The sequence below is a fragment of the Cimex lectularius genome, unplaced genomic scaffold, assembly GCF_000648675.2.
Source record: "Cimex lectularius strain Harlan isolate CLEC.00 unplaced genomic scaffold, Clec_2.1 scaffold41, whole genome shotgun sequence".
In the NCBI taxonomy this organism is placed as follows: Eukaryota; Metazoa; Arthropoda; class Insecta; order Hemiptera; family Cimicidae; genus Cimex; species Cimex lectularius.
The window spans coordinates 2,642,290-2,664,841 of record NW_019393011.1 but is presented as its reverse complement, the minus strand read 5'-3'; the positions used below and the strand labels follow the sequence as shown (position 1 = coordinate 2,664,841).

Sequence of the window (22,552 nt, the reverse complement as noted above, 5' to 3'; positions counted from 1 at the left end):
TCTTTTCTCGCCCTGGCCTCTGCAGACCAGATGCTAGTCAATTTGAGACAAGCAATTTCTATTTTCCCCTTATGGTATTCATCTTTAATCTTGATACCTCTGGGCGGTTATGTTTTCTGGTGCGTTGATATGGCCTTTGCGAATTTCCTCTTTCTAAGCAATCCCCAAATGTCAAAGCATCCAAGCCCGTATAACTTTCTTCCCATCGACATTGGTCTCTTGTAATTGTTCTTATTTTTTATTTGTCATTAGATCCATCGAGGTTTTTTCTAGATTATAGTAGATCCAGTTCTTTTTTTGCGTGGACTAGGGACCAATGTCAGTTTTTTATCTAGCGTTTTTTGGCAGTTAGGTGCGCCCAGCATTTCCCCATTTATCTCTTACAGTATTCGTCATTAATCATATTGCTTCTTCTGAACAGAAAGAACGGGGTTGTCCATGCCTACTATAGGAGTGAGATAGCTGTCATGTGAATCTTTACTCGAACCAATTTACCCGGTTTTTCTCACCCTCATATCTCTGCTTTCTGTACACGTGGCCCTGATGTTTTAATCCTCATTCAGAAACTGGCCAAGTGTTAAGAAATAAAAATAAATGAACAGTAAGCACCGATACCCTGTTGGTTGACATAACTCCTGCTGTTGCGAACCCTCGTCAAAAAATTTAAAAAATAAATGAACATTGTTGCTCTTAATGTAGATTCACTACTTTGATGGGCTGACCTTTTTGGAAGCGAGTCTGGAACTTTCATCTTTTCTCTTGAGTTCTCTCAAGCACTAAAACGACTAAAAGAAGAACGGACCTGGCCATAGAGTAGATGTCATTTCAATTATGGACTAATTTTTTGTAGGGTGTTTGGAACTTGGCCATTTTTCACTATTAGGTTGTTTAGAGAATGAATTTTCTCGGAAGGTGTTTCAGATTTGAAAGGTAATCAGCTCAAATCTAGAAGTTTTGTTGGGATTTAAGTACACTTTTAAAATTATTTTAATTGCAATTCGTTAATATTGTTCATTAATAATTTTAAGAAATTTAATTATGATATGCACATTATTAAATATCATTAAGTTTCTCAGTTAGATAACTTGTCAATACAATAATTCTGAAATTTAAGCAATACCTTTTATAATATTACGTAGCCTGTCCATTTTCTTGTTGTTGTTGCTTTCTTTTAATTTTATTCTCTTTTGTTTGAAAACAATTAAAAGAAGGCAAAAACCATTTAAACAAACATACAAAAGAATGCGGGCGATATTCGAGGCAATAGAAGGAAATGTATGAGAGGATCCTTTGGTCGAGAAAACACGTTATTGCTTTCACCATGAACCACAACTTCTATCCAGGGTCTAATTTCCATTAAAACAGAAAGCGCTTAAATTTCATCTCAATTTTTTTCTCTCGAAAATAAAAACTTTTTTGTCTGGTCCTCTTTTTTACTTGACTCATAAAACGCGTCTCTAACGGTTTTCCTGCTTATACGTTAACAATAACATTTAATTTGAATCTGTTTTGTTAAGAAAATTTTACATTTCAGTGGTTTAAGGTTAAATAAAAAACTGGAAAAGTTATATGCAATTTTGGTTTCTTTTTTTAATACAACTTATCACAAATATTTTACATTGGCGTTACTGAAACGACGAAAAATGAGTGGGATGTATTTATCAAACTGCTCACATCGAGTTCATCAGCAGAGCAGAGCACCTTTATTATATTGTGATTTTATAATACAATGATTAATTCAGCAGGCACCTTGCAAAAAATAGTATTACAGAAAATACACGCAGAGAGTAAAATACTCAATCTTGGAAGAAACGAGACAACGAGGAAAGCGAAGGAACAATTTCCATACACGTAAATCATTTGTATGGCATTTTCTACATTGAGGGCACTCAAGCTCAAAATAAAAATAGAACGAGTACTGAGTTCAAGAAATAGTTATTTCAAGTTAAATCTTTGTAAAAATAAATTCTTCCTTGTGTCGTAAATATCGTAAATAATACATATTTAAGAGGTTAAAATTAAAGACAATTAATTCACTACTTTCGTGGTCCGCTTGACCAATTAATATAAGACAATTAATTAAGGTTTTTAGTTGAGATGAAAAAAAGTTAATGGCACGAGAGGGATTCGAACCCACGACNCAGGTAGTAGAGCAGCGGCGTATCTAGCCGAAGATCGTGGGTTCGAATCCCTCTCGTGCCATTAACTTTTTTTCATCTCAACTAAAAACCTTAATTAATTGTATTAAAGACAATATTTACTCAATGAATTGGCTAAATATACAAAAAAAAATAAAAGGCAAATAAACAGAAACGTTGAAATGTACTCCTTTTTTTTTATTCATAAAGTTATAAAAAGTTACTCGTGATAAAACAGGGTCATAATATTTAAAACAATACCTAATACATGCCAATCAGAGATAATATATTTTCAACCCAAAAGAATGTTTTGATTTTAAAAAATCGAAACAATACGTGATTACAAATTGGATGACAAAAACATTACTTTTAAAAATTGAATCTTTATTAGAAATATATTTAGTCTAAATATACCTCTGACGTTAAAAGTTGAATACGACATTAGCGTAAATTAGCGATTTAAAATTATTTAAGACACTCAATTTTAAGCTGATTTGTGTCGTGATTAGTGACCGTCAATCGATAATTATTCAGAAATCGTGAGATGCGGTCTGGTGTGATGTAGGTTTCAGAAAAACATTTTCTTTATCGTGCCAAAGTTTCGATCTTTATTGAGATCATCTTCAGGGCTGAATAAAGATCGAAACGTTGGCACGATAAAAAAAATGTTTTTCTGAAACCTACATCACACCAGACGCATCTCACTATTTCTGAATAATTTTAAGCTGTTTGATCCGACTCGAAGTACGGACTTAAATCTATGATTCTTTGGGGAAAAACGTTACACCACGTGAATCTTTAAAACAAATCACCGCATCTGGCTGTCATTGTTCAAAAAACATAATTCATTTTACATATTATTTAATAGTACGAGCTACCTCGCTGACGGTCGTTCATCATAGCATCACGAACAAGGTAGAGTTTCTCAAGGAAGTGTTCTAGTTCCCGTCTTTTACCTGATACAATATCTCTATCTATAGATCTCTACACAGCCAGACATTTATATTCTTACCTTTGCTGATAACACAGCAATCCTCTCCGGTCTTACGGATCTTGTCAATTACTCCCGTAGCCTGTAGGATCATCAACTTAGAGAAATTTATCTTTCACCTCTCCCATAAACAACATCCGACCTTCTTCCCACTCGCAAACATCCAGAAGATATTTTGTACCTAGACAGTCAATCTTGGAAACCTTCCACCTGGCCTTAAAAGGAAAGAACTGATAAGATGATACAAGGCCCTTTCAAGGCTACTTGGCAAAACAACAAACACAATTCCAGCAAACAAACGACTTTTACAAAACTATAGTAACAACTACATTGACTTAAGTTCCAGTTCGTAAGTTGAGGCTTCTAGGAACATTCCAATAAATTCAAACAGCCCAGTCAAAAATGCTTATAAAATTTCTAATGCGCCGGTTTACATATCGAATTAAACGATCCACAATGGAAGAAATATACTGTGTATAGAACCATCTTCAAATACTGTAAATTTTACTAACCTCACCCAGGCACTCTTAATCCATTCATCCAACCGCTCTTATTCCGCATAATTACGTTGAAAACAACCCGAAGATTAAGAGACCATGGTCCAGGGGTGTCTAGTAAAGACAGCGACAAAAACTAAGTGCATAATTTAAGTAAATAATAAGAAATTCAACCAGTGAGTAGTTTATCCACTCTTTATTCAGGAATGTATGGGTTGTTGAACAAAAGATTTGCGAGGTCATTGTGAGACTTCTTACTGTGTGTGTGTATATATACATATATATATATATANATATATATATACACTGTATTATTTATTTTTATATTTAATTGGATATAATTTTAATTGATTCATTGTCGTAAACTTTTCGAATAGTTCAATTATCATCATGTGCATTTTTTAAATGTACTTATACAGTAATTTTAATATGCATGCTTACTTTTCATACCATCTCGTAGATTTTTTAAAATACTTTAAACAAAAGCTTCGTTTGAAATTAAAAAACGTTAGTTTGAAGTTAAAAAGTTAATTTGAAATTAAATGGGGGTTATTTAACGTTAAATAGGCTTAATTTTACATAAAAGTGGTAATTTGAACGAAGAATGGTTAATTTTACTTTCTTTTTTTTAGTTTATAATAATACATATTTTTAAACAAACAGGGATTTAAATTTACATTCTTAAATTTCATACCATCTCCTCAGTTTTTTATGTTTTAAACAAAAGGCTTGCTTGAAATAAAAAAAAAGTTAATCTGAAGTTAAAAAAAAGATTAATTTGAAGGGAAAAGTATTAAAGTCAAATTAAAAGTGATAATATGACGGGAAAAAGGTTTCATTTGCCGAGAGCTATGACCTTTAATTCTTATAGACATAATGGTATTTTAAAAAATATCCATCGTGTTTTTCAGTTAATAATATATTTTATAATATATACATTATCGTTCAATATTAGTATTCTAGAAAAAAACACATCAATTAATGTTTAATTTAATAGTTAATTCATAACATAAGATTTGATCTTGAAAATGTCATGCTGAAATGGTTGACTATGATGGTTTAGCAGGATTTCAAAGAACAACTTCTGTGAGAGATTTTCCACATCACCTCATCCTTCTGTATAGGGAGCTTCTATTTATCTATTCAAAAGGTTTTCATCGGGCCAATACTGACGATTCACTAGATTTCAATAAGCGTTACAATAGGGAAGTGTTGTGAATCGTACGTGAAATTGATTGAATCTCAGTTATTTCTTACTAAATTAATAATATTTTTCAATAAATTGTGTTTATTTTTTTTAATAAAAATCTGATGCAACAGTTAGATTATGTGTTTTAGGATTTAAAAAAAATATTGAAAAAGATTATTCGGAGATCGTGAAATGCGGTCTGGTGTGACGTAGGTTTTAGAAAAACATTTTGTATATCGTGCCAACGTTTCAATCTTTATTGAGATCACCTTCAGGGCTCAAAGTGTTTGTTTTCTGTGTAATTGTATCATTATTTTGTGTCTCGGTGGCACTCTCAACACGACACACATGAATGCCACAATTACACAGAAAACATACACTTTGAGCCCTGAAGATGATCTCAATAAAGATCGAAACGTTGGCACGATTAAGAAAATGTTTTTCTAAAACCTACGTCACACCAGACTCCATCTCACGATCTCCGCGAACCAATTAACTAATGGTCACTAAAAACCACACATATTGAAAAAGGTTTTGCTAAGCGATGATTTTTTTCACATAATTTATAAATGGGAAATCTAATGAGGAAAATTCAAATTTATGAATATTTTACACTAGTTTTACGAGCTAAAGCCGGAAAATGAAAAGGATGCTTATAATATATTATAGTATAATTTTTCCCAAGGTGGTTACGTAAGGGTCGATTATAAGGGTGCTTCCACGACCCCAATCAGAAGCCTAACCCCTTCGCACCACCCACTTTCCTGATCCCATATGCCTTATTAACACCACATGTACATGGTCAAGCATATCACCTGAGACCTGCTTATAAAATTAAAATTTCAAACTAGAAATGGGCTGTTCGTACCGGGTTTACGGCTTTACTGATGGAGCAGACATAATAAATTGATTATAAGGCTAAAAAACTTGACTGAATATCTAGCCTAATTGGAATATCATTTCACAAATTACAGCGATTAATAATTATTTATTTAATAGCAGTTTAGATTAGTCAATTTTAAAGTTTTTATCTGTGAACGGGTGGTGCTAGCCTGTAAATGACAAAAATGCCGCAAAAACTTATTTCTCACACAGTCCGTTAATAAGGTACGCTTTTTGTAAATTTTGTTTGTATTGGGTTGTCCGGAAAATAATGCAGGATTTTGGTATTAAACAAAAAAAAAGAAACTAGTTACTTTAAAGCAATGTTCTTTAATCANATGAGTAATCCTGTAAACGTAAACAGAATATTTTATATAGATTTTTTTTAATGAAAACTTAAAATCCTGCATTATTTTCCGGACAACCCAATAAAAAGTGATTTGTCGAAAACTTCTGGATTGTTCAATAAAATTGAAGAAGTTCTTAAATCTACGATTAATTTTCTATAGAGTAACCGCTTCCAATCCAAACGGTCGCCATTAAGCAGGCACAATCCTATAAAATTTAAAAATGATAAGATCTTTAAAATATTTTAAAAAATCACTGCGCACTTCTGACAAAACCTCATAGAGATCAGCGAATTTTACAAAAACAGCTTTAGTTCATAAACTTTCAATCGGCATGATTGGTAAGAATGGTACTTCTTTTTTTCGAAAAGTGTGGTAGATCAAACCCCCCTTCCGCCCCCACCAAAAGCCCCCAAAAAAAAGTTGCGCCAAGAAAAATTTAGAGTTTTTTAATCCAATTTAATTCGTATTGATGACGGAATTTTTTAACATATGGCAAACTGAATTCTACAGATTATTTTAACGTTTACTCCGCCATATTATGACATGGTAACTGTTGTTTTACCAAACTGTCAGGACTTTAGTTAACAATCAAACAAATACAACACACTTTGAAGAATTTCAAAAATTACTTACGATGTAACAAATTTTCTAAAATCGGGTAAATATCAAAAAACCGCTTCAGTTAATGAACACCTGAATCGTATAATTTATTGGATAGAAATTATTTTCTCAATATAACTATAGTTTACCTCCCCCATAAAACAAATGAATCATGGTTTTAAATCAAAAGGAAGATTTAATTCGTCTTGAAGGTGTAATTCTTTTATTACAATACATGAAAAATTGAATAGTACAGACTATTTTAACGTTTATATCATGGATATTCATAGTCATGGTAAGGCATTATATAGCAAACTATAAAGATAGTATTTTAGAACGGTAATTATTTTATTTTATTTGTTTCATTTATTTGCTAAGCCAGTGTATTTTTTAAATGACGAGTAACTGAAACATTATTGAAATATTAAATTAATTAGTATAAATATGCTACACGATCGTAATATTGTATTTTTTCAAAATTAAACTCTACATTACTTCAAAATCATACAACAAATTGTAATGTGATTGATAATCGTTCTTATTTAAGAAAATAATGTTTCCAAATATTCTATCTTTCTGCTAGAGAGAGAATAAAGGCATAGAAAGAATAAAAATGTAAATAGGCAAAGTATTATTGCGTATCTTTTTGTCGAAGTTATCGCGGTTGTAAGAATTTGTAAGTCAGATTTACGGTCTAACTTTCCGTATTGATCAGACCGGAGGCAATACCCCGTCAAATCATTAGTTTAGGCATGACGAAAAAACGTTATTCAAACTTTTCTCCTGTGCGATGAATAAATAAGGAGGATAGGAGGCTAAGGAAACCTGGTTTGTTTGAGATAAATTGTAACTAAGTTTCGAATTTAATCATGTTACAATAAGTTTTCAGATGTTATGCTTCATGACCTTGTCGGGAGATATATGTCCTTAGAACTAGGCGTATTGGAACAAATAACCAAAATAATGACATTGACATAAAACACTATTGAATTATAACATAAAATATTCATAATTTTAGAAGTAGACAGCTGAAAATACAAAGCTTATCGGGTGTTTACATTATAAAGTATTTTAATGAAGTTTAAATTTCCACGGCCGAAATTTGCATTTCCTCGCATTTTTTACATATTAATATAATCATTTTAAAGACTGAATTTAACAAACTCGCCTTCCATTTTTTCGCAATTATTATACAATGAATTCGCCAAAATCCGCCGAATGGAAAATATATCAAAAATCGGCTTTCTCCATTCTGGTTTGATTATTACTCCGCTTAATCACGAGAAAGAAATCGTAAGATATTACATTTTGTCGACTGTATCAAAGCATCTACCCAAACTTTAGTATCGAAATGAGTTTAAGAGTAATTAGCTCCCCTTTTTAAAAACCTTAAAGTCAAATTTTCAGAACGGAATTGAGGATCAAGTTGGTGTAATAATGAACCAAACTTTCCTTAATATCAATGAGTGAAAGGTTTTTCAAAGCAAACAAACATTCCGTGAGAAAAAATTGAAACATTTGATTAAAAATATAATTACATTTTTGTTTAAACTTCGAATAGTAAAATTTTGCAAATAAGATTTTTTTTAAATATTAACTTTGACATTTTCAACTGCACAAAAACTGTTCTTCCTTCATAACTAAATTACACATTTTCAAAACAATAGCTAAATATATGTTAAATTTGTGGACAGTATTGATCGACCAGCAGTTGTTAATATAGATCAGATGTGGTCTAATAAACAAAACTTTTATAAGTTTGCTAATCGTTTCCGAATATATTTCGCCTTCCTCAGGGTGCTACAGTAGATAAACAACATTTCTAGTACCACTGGAGTACGTCGTATTACTGTTAATAATAAGAAATGTTGCTTGCTTTGTTTACTTATAAATGCTTTGTAAATTTATGATATACTGTTTGACCTTAAACTTACATAATTAAAGCTGATTTTCAATTCCCCTCTACAAAAAACCTTTAGAGACTTAAAACAAAGCTATTAATCTATTCTTATACTTATGTAGTTGTTTATTCAGTATTCCGTCGTAATAAATGGAATTTTTTTTTTTGATCATAACTATAAAAACAAAAGTATCTGGATACTTTTCATGTTTGTTTTAGGTCGATATTTATTACTTCCTAAAGTATGACACTATAAACAAAGCCGAGTATTTTTCCGCGAGAACTGCGAATTGAGAAAGAAATATGTCGGCTACGTGATATTTTTCTGCTTTGTGAGCACTAAGTGCAAAGGCAACTTAACCCGTTTGTGTCAACTTGGGCAAAAAAATCCCACATTTTGTAGCATTGCCGAAAAAATTAACTAATTCCGTGGCTAACTCTTTAATCAAAAACCTTTAATGAAAATCGCGGATTTTATTTTATAATACAGATCATACCCTTGATTCAATGTTGGGCCTTCTTAAATAAAATTGAGCATGTCATAAAAATTTATCGATGTCTGTTAATTGATTCAAAGGTTGTGAAGTTGAAGGGATTTAACGGAAAGCTCTCCTATAAATTTTGTACAACATGCCAAAGGGGCTTTCAGAGAGCTTCACCCCATCTCGTGATAGCCCTTTGAAGCTACCAAGTTCAACTTTTATTGAAGCTGACCAATATTGCTGAAATGATCAAATTTAACTATTTAAGAAAACAATATTCGGCATTTTCTTTTTTTAATTTAATAACTTCAACATCTGTATTAAAATAAATTAATTAGCGTTTTCTACGCTTATAATACTAGCCTAAAACATTCCACCAATTGTTATAAAAAAGTTCATATAATTATGCGTTTTATAAATAACTGTAGTTTTCCTCCATAAACATTACTGGTTATTAGTAGGTTTTAAGATGATAAAAATAAATGGAAATACATATATTTTTCAGTTTCTTTTAAGCTAAAAAATCAGTAGTTAATTATAAATTAAAAATTAATTAGTTTACATGAAATTGAAATTACTTTCTCTACAAATTTTTAAAAAATTCTCCCAATCAAATTTTTATATTGCACAGTATTTTTCAACAAATTCAAGCATCTGTATTTATTACCACCAGTACCAATTTAATGATATTAGAACAATTTATTATTATTTATCACACCATTTAAATATATTATAAATAATTACATATTATACAAAATTAACTTATATACACTTTGTTATGTTTTTTTTTAATTTGAATAAAGAAATAAGTAAGAAAAGTCCGTTTCATTTCTAAATGTTGTTTAAAGTTAAATAAAATAAATGTAAATTTACAAACGAAATCCTCTTTTTTAAATATCAGACGAGAATTATATATTATTTATTAAATTTAATATATTGAAATACGTTTTTGGTTTGAAAATGAACATATATTAAACTTTATGTTTATATATAAGGGAAAATGGCAAACTTTTTTTTAAACTCATGAATGTTTCATGTATGGAAGGTTCTTTGAGTTTAAAATATACAGTTCATTAAAAACGTTCATTGTATATAAAATATTATTAAAACTGTAATATGAATGAATAATTTTAAAAATAAGATTAAGAGATTCAGATTAGATAAGCTAAGATTTTTTAAAATGTTATGCATAATGGAAATCACTCAATTATGATTTATCTCAATGCAAATATAATTAGCTTCTCATCAACATAGTTTTGCTTTTTAAATGTAATTCTGTGAGGGAAAATATAAAACATTAATCGGTCCATCGTGCAAAGGGTGTTTCTAGTGGATGTGTACAAAAGGCAAGAAATTATGTCATAGTACTCTATTTCATGATTAAGCATAAGCAGTAAAGTATGCCCGTGTCTGTTGCTAACATTCTACTTTGTGTGGTGCTGAGTTCTACTGGCAAAGCAGAAAACTACGTGGGACTTAGCGGAGCTTCACTTGCGCATTCTCCCACTTCAAACTTAAACTATCGACCACCTAACCGCCAACCCATGAATGTTTCAAGCCTTTTCAAAAATAAGTAACTTTTTGTGTGAACATGACTTTGTATATAGTCGAATTGACATTCATGGCATGGCGGATCGTTCATTGGCCGTCATGTGGGCTTCTTTTTTCAGTTCGACGATTCACTTCTTAGAAAAATGCAAACTTAAGCATGAAAAGGTTGATGTTAAAAGAGTTCAGAAATCAGTGGCTTTTGTACAAGGATTTTTCTTGGTATACAACAAAATATTTTTGACATTACTTTCAAAGATCCATTATATTTATTAATGATGCTTAAAGTTAACATTAAGTTAACATTATTTGTTTACAGTAAAATATTTTAAAAAAGAAAAATACAGTCTATTAGTTTATAAAGTACTGGATGAAATTTGATCAATTAAAAATTCTGCTATTGAATAATAAATTATTTTCACAATTAACCACCCAGCCAGGAGGTTATTCTAATTGAACTAAGAAGTCTCTATTGTCCAAAGTTTGATTCTGAATTATATTCAAGTTATTTCATTTTTTAGGTTATTTCAATCTTTCAGAACATTATTCAATCAAGTCCGTTTCTCATGAAATGTTAATCGTACTGTAAATTTGATTTTACTAATAAAAACGTCATTGTCCTATGAGATTCATTTCTTGTTGTAACCTTAATCGAACAAAATACAAAATCACTTGAAAAGTAAATCTTTTCGCGGTTCCAAAGTTTTTGCCTAAAGTTTAAGTACTATTTGTCTTGGTTTTGTAAGTAATGCTAGGTGCTGCACTTACAGATATTTTTAATTTAACCTAATTTCACAAAGATCAAACAATGCAAAATTAACATTCAATTGCTAAAAAAATTATTATTCGGTTACATATGGTTTAAAAAAATAGTCAATAACATTTTGCAACTTCTATTAAAAATAATGAAAGTGATACGTAGCAAACAGCAGGATTAATATTATAAGTTTCTGGGAGTTGTTAACGGTTGAATTAACATGAAAAGTCAAATATCCCGGAGATAATTGAGAACCAGATTTTGGACAAAAAGGAAGTTTTAATACAATTTGACATGTAGTGCTATCTTCTGAAGTATACGTCTGTTTAAAGACACCTGTATATATAAACTTAACTAAATATTAATGTATCATAATGGTTTTAAATCAATATGTATAATTCCAAATTGTTCAAATTATTATTGATATGACTTCTGGGAAAAAGTTGTTGTTGTTTATATACAGTAACTATAGTTAGTTTATAACTATAGTAGTTTATTACATATTACACTGACAGGCAAAAAATTCCACCTGATTGATCTTTTCATTTTCTCGAAAAAAAGAAAATTCTGCCCTTAATTATGCCCTCATTGTTTTTATTAATGAATATTTGTTTACGGTATGTTTTAACTTGGGAATATCAATTAAAGGATAAACACACTTAATCCTTATTCCAAAATAAGTATAAATTATTTTTCAATGTTTACTTTTTACGAAATTTAAAATATTTATTTAGTCTCATTTCATCATTCTGATTCAATAAACTGTTTAATTTTCATCTTTGTTGCCTTAATTTCAATTTTTAAACTTAAAAATGCCACTTAGTGCTGAGGATATTGCGCGTGCAGTGGCACTTATTTACGATGGAGGTTCCATCGGGTATGCGTCTATTGTAATCGGAGTTCCCTACGAAACAATACGAAACACCGCTAGATATTTTCGAGAAACTGGGTCCTACTATAGAAGGCGCAGTTCTGGACGCCCTAGGGTAACAGGACCACAGGATGATCGTTTTTCGACTTTGAGAATTCTGCGAAACCGGCACCTTACTGTCGTTCAAGCAATTCATCAGCTTCAAGAAGTTCGAGGTGTCCAAATTTCTGAACGCAATGCTCGAAGAAGGTTAAACCAGTATGGACTGATGGCTTGGTAAGAGGAACAGAATTGACCAGAATGCACGCACGGCTCACATTTGCTCGAGAACACATTGGTCTTTGGGTGATTGATCTGTAGTACTTTTTACAGATGGGTGTAGATTTGCTCAACGATCTCAAGATATACGTGAAAGAGTGTGGAGAAGGCGGAATGAAAGGTACGAAGCCTGTAATTTTTCCCAGAGCCAACCTTTTCAACATGACTCAGTGGTGATGTGACCGGGAATCTCAATGGAGAGTCGCACAGAGTTGGTTGTTGTTAGTGGAGGGTCTTTAACGGCCGCTGGCTATGTGGATGAAATCAGGAAAAATCCTATTTTAATGATCGATAATGCCCGTCAACAGGTCACTCGCACAGTACAAACGTACGTTCAACAGCATAATATCAGGGTCTTAACCTGGCGAGCCTGTTCTCCAGATTTGAACCCTATCGAACATAGAATAACTTAAAAAGTCGAATAAGAGCACGACCCTCATTTCCTGATACACTCCACGATCCTGAAAGGATTCTTCATGAAGAAGGGCTAACCTCCAGCAAAGAGACATTTCCAGACTGTAGAAAGAATGCGGAGGTATCTTCGAGATGTAATTAAGGCAAGAGGAAGAAATACGCGATATTGAAGTGTTAATTAAAAATCTAAAAATTAAAACAAATTTTATGTGTCCGTTTGTTTTGTTTTTTAATTTTTTCATTTTCCTTAGCAATTTACTTTTTTTTTAATTTTTCGAAAAAGTCTCAATTATTAAACGTTAAAAAACGTGAAACTTTCGTTAATATAAAAAAATATATAAAATTATAGTACAAGTGGGTGGAATTTTTTGCCTATCAGTATATATATAAATATCTTTACACAGAAATATACTAAATTAAAAAAATTGTCGAGCGCTTTTTGCAATAGATTGAAATAGTATCTTTTAAAGTTACTTTTACGATTGTGAATTAATTTGTCTTTTGTCGTTTAAAAATAAGACTTTCAGCAGCTGAAAGTTTTTTTTTTTTTTAATTTGTTTGTTGACAGGCTAACAGAGCCAAATATAGTTTGCATTTCACTAAAAGTGCGTCAAATCGTCCGGCAAATGGAAAAATGGCCCACGGTTAATTTGTCATAATAATAAATCATCCTCACCTGTTTGAACTGACGGATGGCACCATTTATTCTGAGAGAATCAGCCGCGATCATGGCGATCCCGTCTCCAGGCTCCCGAAGCTGTCGCAAAGAAGCACTCGGTGCAGGGCTGTGATGGGGACAGCAGTGACACGCTTCAGGCTGAGAACTTTGCCTGATTATCCTCGAACTCGGTGCCGTCGTCAAAAGTACCGGCGGAGGCTGAGGAGGATGCTGCGATCTGACGCTCTCTCGAGAGACAGAACGCGCCATACCGGAGGATTTACGCCTTTCGCAATTGCACCTGTGAGGCGCGAGGTGGTTCGGCCCGCGGGAACGGCAATGCATCTCGATGTCGGGCACGGATCGGGCGCCGCCCTCGTCCGGGGGCAGCACGCCGCTTTCGTCGCTCGCCCCCATAAAGCCCCCGGAGGCGGAGAGGTGCGGGGTAGGCGAGACCACGAGCGTCGTCGTGCAGTCTTGACGCATAAGAACCGGTTTGGCAGCCTTGGCCAGTAGGCTTGACGTTTCGTCCCCAGATCCATAGCCTGAATTTGCACCGACAACTTCTTGGGTTGTGGAAGCCATTGCTCAACGTGGCTTATTTTCTGCAAAAGAAAACACTTCAATCACATATCACACTATAAAATAAATTGCATTATGTATTAGAAAATAATTAGGAATAAGACTTTACGACAAGGCGTGTGAATCTACTCTATTATTCTTGACAGCCAGTGTCAGACCTCAGAATTTAGACTCCCGTAAATATTGGATCGTGAAGACATTTCATCCTCCATCGTAAACAGTTTTAACCTTATCAAACTCACCACTCTAGAAGAAATGCGGTCTACTACTCAAAGGATAAATGTGTGGAAGGCAGTGAGGAGACCTGGAAGGAACCGAGTAAATGCTGCCAAATGCTCAAAATGGAAAGAAACCTTTCAGGCAAAATATTAACTCCTCACAAAGTTAAATGGGCAATGCGGAGATCACCTACAGTTCTCCCCGCTAGGTGTCACCAATAGTTCTGGAATAGGCTCGCCCACCACTCTGCAGCCAACCAGAGAAGAGCCATTTCGCACATAAGCAGGGACACAGCTCAACTGACTTCAGGTTTGTCTACTCGACGAGCTCTCGCCAACGCCAGTCAGACTCGTCTACTTTACGAGCTCTCGCCAATCACTAATGAAGCAACGACTACGCAGCATTAGCCTCAAACACGCCTTCTCAACACTGCCGAATTGGCTACTGGCCAACTGCTGCACCAGAATCCTTTCAACCGCTGCAGAATCAACCGACTCACCTCTGCCAACGGTTCTCACGGTCAATGACCACAACCAACGACACACACTCACGAACCTCTTTCGATGAATCAACTCAATACTACAAAACAACACCGAACCTTCTCAGGGCAACCAAAAAAACCCGCAGTCACTAAAGGCAATAAGCACCTTTAATACCTACAAATCACCAGGAGGGGACAATAATTCCTTCATGTAATTTACAACAAAAATTGTAATCACTCTTGCTAATCCTGGTTTTTAGGGCCAGTTATGAACTAGAACAAAAGTCTAAAATCTGAACCCACGAGATTACACAGTACAGTAATGGCTGAGCTCACCGGTAACGGATGCACTCGCTTCCCGTCGTCCCTCGCAGTTATACGGGGTTCGAACAAAGTAGTAAGCGTCCCAATTATGCGATGTATAAAATAACGACTCACTACGTCTCATTATGGTGCGTTACGACTACTGGGTGGGGAAAGGTGAAGTGAAATGCAGACCATGCTTACAGATTATGTAATGAGGAGGAGGAAACAGCCACTCATATCATCTTCGAATGCGAAGCAACAGCTCAATGGAGGTTTAACCTAGCGTACGAAAAAGACACAGGGAACCAAATTGCAGCAATAACAGTCAATGACTTGATGCTTCTGAGAAGAAGGATTGAGTCTATTGACTAAACTAGGGAACTGGGAAGGTACAATAAGCCAGAAGGCTGCAGTGCCCGGGGAGTGCAAACCCCGCTTCCTAGTATCCTTTTCTACCATACCATGCTTACAGCACCACTCCCGTTAAACCCCGCAACATTTGCACACATGGAGCATCACTGATACTCCTCCTAAGATAGCCAAGCGAAAGAGGCAACACAGTTTCCACACAGTAAAGTTCAGCAGCGAATGCAGAAGCAGAATTTGCTCCGATTAGATCCTGGCGAAACTCGACGGTGCTTGTGTTGTGCAACTTCAGCAGGGAAAGTTAGAGACCGTAATGTCCCGAATTCGATGAATTCAGTGTGATGTCCCACGCTGGGTGGCATTTCTACTCGCTCTTATAATGAGCGAAAGAATGAGACACACATCGAGCAATCTTTTTCCACTAGCTGAACACCCACCCTAGCTTTGACTCATACCATTACGTATGATAAATGTACAGCAAATGGAATCATAACAATGTACAAGACTAGAGAGAGGCAATATGCCAAGGTTTCTTTCAGGTTCTTAACCGGCCAGGTATCATTCTGACTGATAACTAGACTGAGTTAGTTTCTGTTCTTTATGTTTACACATAACGACCTAAACGTGCTGAGATTCTGTGATATTTCCATACATGGTAGTTTTCTAACTTTGTAATTTATTTAATAGAGAATTTTTTAGAGAAAGTGCAAATTTATAATCAAATTCACGTTATTTTTTCTAAGTCATAGTCAAATCGATTTTTTACGATAATTTATATAAACAATTCAAAATTAGTGTTAGGATTAAAATATAAATGCAAATCGTATTCAGATGGCGCCTACTTTTATAAATCTTTTGTGCTTGTCCATATTTTTTTTTAGTATATTCTGTACATACTACTGAATCTGGAAGAGCGTGTAGTACTTACTTCATACATTTTTTTTGGTCAGGGTTACTGGATAACGGCGAAAAACTAAATTTTATATACAAAACCTTAACAATCGACATTACTTGCCGAGATTTGCGGTGCGAATCTGTATTTTGATCTTACCCGTACATGTTTTACTCTGTCAAACATCTTTTGACAGAAACCAGCCACCGAATGGAGGAAAATGTCTAAACACGTCTCACTTCAAAGCAACAAAGAATTCTGGATGCTCGGCAACGACCGGACTACAAAAACCTAAATGTTTAAATTTATTGTGTTGTATATTCATTAAACGGAAATAATGCATAAATCACCGTGACTTCAGCGTAATTTCATTAACTAAGGATGAGGAATATTAATTTACTTCATGTCGAGTAAGTTGTTCAACTTTGGCTAAACAAAACTGCCCAAAGATTTTGTGAAACTATGTTATTTATTTACTGCTATCTATTACAGGTAGCATTTCAAATAAGTACCATTTGAATTGTTTTATCATATAATTAAAGGTTTTAAAGGATTGAATCATCACATGGACTTCATTTTTTGTGTGTAACAATTGCCTTGGTTATTGAGGCGTTGCCAATTTTACGTTTGTAATTTGCGTTTGCCTGTAATACACTTGGGCATCTCGCCATCTTCAGATGTACAAAAATCATCACATCCAAATTACAGTTTCATCAACGCGGAGAAAATCTTCCAATTTTGCAGGTTCATCTTTTTCTGTATTCTTAAAAAAATTAATAGATATTTTAAAACAGAAATATTCAATAATTGCACAAACGTTTATTCAATATTTTTAATCAGCAGGAATATAAATCTTTTTCTACAGTTGGTTTTGTGTGATTCAAAGTAAATTTAATTATAATAATTGCTATTTTTTATTTTAAACGTAATATTTGTTATTATATACTCAAAGCCAAAAAACGAACGCACGTATTTTATTATTTATTTCAAACCATATATGTTTTCATCATTATATTAATTACAACATACTTTAATGCAAACCATATTAAACGAGATCAGAAATTCTTATGCTTTAATTAAAAAATTTAATTATATTGGCTTGGAAGAAAATTCAACAAAACACAGGAAAGCCAAAAGATATAAAAAGTGCTTAACACAGAAAATAGTTAAAAATTTTCCTTCAAATTTACTCAGCAAGATGGGAAAAAGTTTTATTTAGTTAATTATATTTATATAAAAAAACGGAGGGTTATTTTAAAACAAAGATTTTCATTAAAAATGAATTCATTTACAATAAAAGTGAAGTGGGCTGTAAGCTGATGGTAATGCACGTATAATAAGATGTAACTACTTATGCACTGTATGTAATATTAAAGGTTATGTAAATTTGGAGTATATATTTTTTCTCAGTCCAATATAATATAAGAAATTAAGGCAGCATTACCTCACATGATTCGTTTCGTGCAATGTGTTAAGCATAAACGAAAAACAACACCTAAAACTATAGCCACCATAAAAAGGAATGTAATCGTGGGTTTGAATTAAAGAACACATCAAATACTGGGAACGTATTTCGACCATTAGCCAAGCCAATTGACTACTCACTAAAACAAGTCAAGGGTCAATTCCTTCTCAACAGAAAGTGACTATAACTTCTAACGGGTTTATTACAAGACATGGTGCAGTAAAATACCACTTTACAATATGGAACAATCTACAGATGCCGACAGTCCCTTGAATAGAAAGAGACAACAGATCACATTTTTTTCCAAATGTCGTGAAATGGAAATTTCCAGATTTATCAGTCTCAGATTTCTGACATAAACGTCGAAACCGAAATTGAACAAGGGAAAAACTTTCGACTTAAAACGAAGGTAGATCTTGGCAATTTTCTTGTTATACGAGTTCAACATTTTCACCCAACTCTGAATGTATAAAGAAATTAGAAACAAAGAAAGATAAAATAAAAGGAAGCAAAGGAGTTTCAAAGACATGTGGCAGGATTATTTGTAACAAAAAATCACCTTCCTTAATGTTCTAAGTTATTTTAGATACGGCCATTTTTGACTATATGAAAGCAATCTGTCAATTAACCGCAAGCGTGTTGTTAACTACTCGATGATTTTTTTAGATCTGGTCCGGACTCCATCCACCTTTCAACATTCTTGTCTCCTCTCTCATCTTTCCCCTCTTCGACTTCAGTTGTGTCGCTTATGGAGGACTTTCGGAGGAACAAGAAAAGTCTGAAACTAATGAACTGTTGTCTCAACTTATTTTAGACCCACCGAATATCCGGAGTCTTACCGAGACTCAGACCGATCCCTCCTTCCTTGAATTATTAAGGAATTATTACCTAGACAACTTTCTTTACCAATCCATAAATTTTCGTGGCCTTTACTATATTTTCGAGCTATTTCAAATTCAAAACTTCTATCCACTCTCATAACACCCTGTCATCTTCGAGTGAGACCTAGCTCATCTACATCGAGCCACAACGGAATTATCTTCCTTTTCCAATCCGCAAAGCCTCCTTTATCTCTATTAAATCCCTCCTGTACAAACATCTCATCTTTCTCCAAACATAGGAATGAATGTCTTGCAACCCCAACATAGTCCACAATATTGTTAAGTCGTTTTACTACTTAAGAACGCTTGTTTTCTTCCTTGTTTTAACTTTTAAGTTTACAGTTTGTGTTATGATTGCAAAAGATAGAGTAGTATTTATTATAACGATTTTCCACTAAATGCTTATTACTAATACTATTATTTATATTTTCTATATTTTGGGTTATTCATTAAATCGATTAACAGATTTATAAAAAAACTTTGTGACCGTATTGTAATTCTTACGGGACTCTAGTCCCAGAAAAAAGTATTTTCTTTCTCTCTCTCTCTCTCTCTCTCTCTCTCTCTCTCTCTCTCTCTCTCTCTCTCTCTCTCTCTCTTTCCAGAATCAAAATCATCTTATCTATTTATGATTGATGTCTCAAATTTAACTTCTTTTGTTGTTTTGGTTTTTTTGATTATATCACTATTTAGTGAGTAAAGTTTTATTTGTAGATTTATATTGGTGATTTTCAATTCATTATTTGTACTGCATTGTATTGAAAATTATTTTTGTTCACTTATTTTATTTTATTAGTAATTTGCCTTTTGATTGCTCAATTATTATGTAAATTAGGAAATCTATTTCAATAAGCAAATTTAAGTAAAAGTTCAATGTAAAACAAATAGATGGAACATATTGGCCACTAAAATAAAGTTACTCAATGTAATTAATGTTTAATAAATTAGAAGTAAGTTAAACTTAGAAACCATTGTATTTCACATTAGATGTAGGAATGGTCCTTGAGACTAAATCTTGTGTGATTGATAAATAAATCGTTCATCATCATCATCTCTCTCTCCCTCCTCTCCCCTTCCCGACATATTATGTACACATTTTTTTTAACACCGGCACTCCGAGGGTTCATACAACCTCGTAGTTGAGATACCTTCTAAAAAATAAATAATAAAGGGTTTTTTTCTATCTCTCTCTCGTTTTTCCAGAATCGTCTTAAAAATCATCTGTTATCTATTTATTATTGATGTCTCAAATGTAACTTCTTTTGTTGTTTTGGTTTTTTGTTTATATATACTATTTAGTGAGTAAAGTTTTATTTGTAGATTTATATTGGTGATTTACAATTCATTATTTGTACTGCATTGTACTGAAAATTATTTTTTTTCTTATTTTATTTTATTAGTAATTTGCCTTTTGATTGCTCAATTATTATGTAAATTAGGATATCTATTTCAATAAGCAAATTTAAGTAAAAGTTCAATGTACAAAAATAGATGGAAAAAATTGAAAAGTAAAATAAAGTTATTCGATGTAATTAGTGTTTAATAAATTAGAAGTAAGTTAAACTTAGAAACCATTGTATTTCACATTAGATGTAGAAATGGTCCTTGAGACTAAATCTTGTGTGATTGATAAATAAAACGTTCATCATCATCATCATCATCTCTCTCTCTCTCTCTCTCTCTCTCTCTCTCTCTCTCTATCTATCTATCTATCTATCTATCTATCTATCTATCTATCTATCTATCTATCTATCTATCTATCTATGTATCTATCTATCTCACTCTCTCACCCTTTTTTTATATCAGTAATAATCGCTTGATTAACTTCAATGACCTCTATCTTTATTTTTAGCATCTATTAAATGGGAAACAGGCTTGAACAGAATTGACTCCACGTGGGCAGTTACTGACGTGTGTTACTTACAAAGGGGATTTATAAACTTTTTTTAAATTCGGATAGAAGAATAATAAGTAAGATTGCATTAAAACAAGTTCGGTATATAAAAAGGTGCAAAAATCAAAAGACACTTCTAGTAAAGTATGCCAACAATTTAAAAAAAAACTAGTAGTTAAAGGCGTTAATACGGATTTTCATCGCACTAAAAAAGAAACATTTCGGGTCGGTTTAGTCATTACATTTGTCTCCGATGTTTGGTATTTTGGACTTTAAAAATACATCAATCCTTTGGAATTTATCCAAAATCAACGTTATTAAAAGAAAATTTCTACTCTTAGTATGTTTCAACGATGTTTACATTTTATGTTATTAATGTTAATATGAGTGAAAAAGATTTGATGTTAATATGAATGAAAAAGAGTGAAAAAACTCCTTTAACGATGATTTTATGTCTCCGGTTCTGATTTATTTACGGAGGGCAAATTCGTGTGATTGCGTGTAGTTTATAGAATTGTAATCCCCAGAAAAGTTTTCTGTGTATCGCTAGAGTTTTACTTCGTAAAATTCAAATATCGTCCTATTCCCTAAGCCCGGAAAATCCGCCCATAATGAATGTTCTTAACGTCAAATCAGTCTGCTCCCTCTCTTCTCAAAAATATTTGAGAAGATCCTATTAAAACATTTGATCCCTGATCTCACCATCTCCCGGACCACCAATTCGGTTTTCGCTCCCAACACTTCACAATCCAACAGGTGCTTCGCGTTGTGGACCATATATCCTCATCCCTAGAGCGAAAAGAATATTGTGCGAGAGCCTTCCTAGACGTATCACAGGCGTTTGGTACGAAGGTCTCCTGCACAAATTAAAGCGCCTCCGTCCAAACACCTTATACCTAATCCTTCGATCCTACCTTACTGGACGATATTTCACAGTGTTTGAGGGACTACCCCGACTACTGTCCTGTGGGAGCGTGAGTACCACAGGATTGTGTACTTGGACCACTCAAGTACCTCCTCTACACATCAGACATCCCATCCACACCTTCTACTCTCCTTGCATCCTTCGACAACGTCACAGCCGTCCTTTCGTCCAATCCCGATCCTGAAAAAGCTTTGGAGGAGCTCCAATCACACAATCACACAATCACACGTACAATGGATTGCAGGATGGAGCAAAAAAAGGAGAATAAAAATGAATGAAAACAAGTGCACCCATATTACATTTACCCTCCGAAGCAAAACTGCTCACACAATACACCTCAACAACATCCCTGTCCCCAAAACTGACTGCCTACTATACCTTGGGGTCTACATTGACTCACGACTGACGTGGAAACAAGACATCCAAGTAAAATGACAGAAACTGAATAATACGATTCGGACTACTGTATAAACTACTCGGACGCAAATCTAATTTGTCGACAAAAAACAAACTAACACTGTACAGAACACTACTGAAACCGATTTGGACATACGGACTAGAACTGAGGGGCACTGCTAAACCTGCAAACATCCAACGAATTCAATCCTTCTAATCCAAAGTCCTTAGAATTATAGTTAACGCTTCTTACTATGTCTCCAACGCCACCCACCACAATGACCTCAAAATACCCTTTGCAAATAAATTAATCCCGTCCAAATTCACCCAGTTCCACGACTAACTCTCCACTCACCCCAACCCACTAGCCCAATAAATGCCCAGTATAATCCATCCCTACAACCCTATCCGCCGATTAAAGTGGAGATGGCCTCGGGACCTGCTCATGAAGGATTATATTATATTATGCAGGGTGGGCGACCAAGACACGAGGGGTTAAATGCTTGGGTAGACTCGTACCCCATCCCTAAAAGGTCCAGGAGTTGGTCGG

The 22,552-nt window shown here is 33.6% G+C and overlaps 1 protein-coding gene across 5 annotated transcripts in view; it reads right to left on the bottom strand.

The window, feature by feature from the left end:
• LOC106663893 (small conductance calcium-activated potassium channel protein) overlaps window positions 1-22,552 on the bottom strand; it is a 444,847-nt gene that overhangs the window by 275,225 nt on the left and 147,070 nt on the right. For all 5 annotated transcript variants that reach the window (XM_014389122.2, XM_014389120.2, XM_024229796.1 and 2 more), the window contains one exon: window positions 13,614-14,200. In XM_014389122.2, coding sequence (XP_014244608.1) covers window positions 13,614-14,180 — 567 coding nt within the window. In that variant the 5' untranslated portion in view covers window positions 14,181-14,200. The remainder of the gene's footprint in view (window positions 1-13,613; window positions 14,201-22,552) is intronic.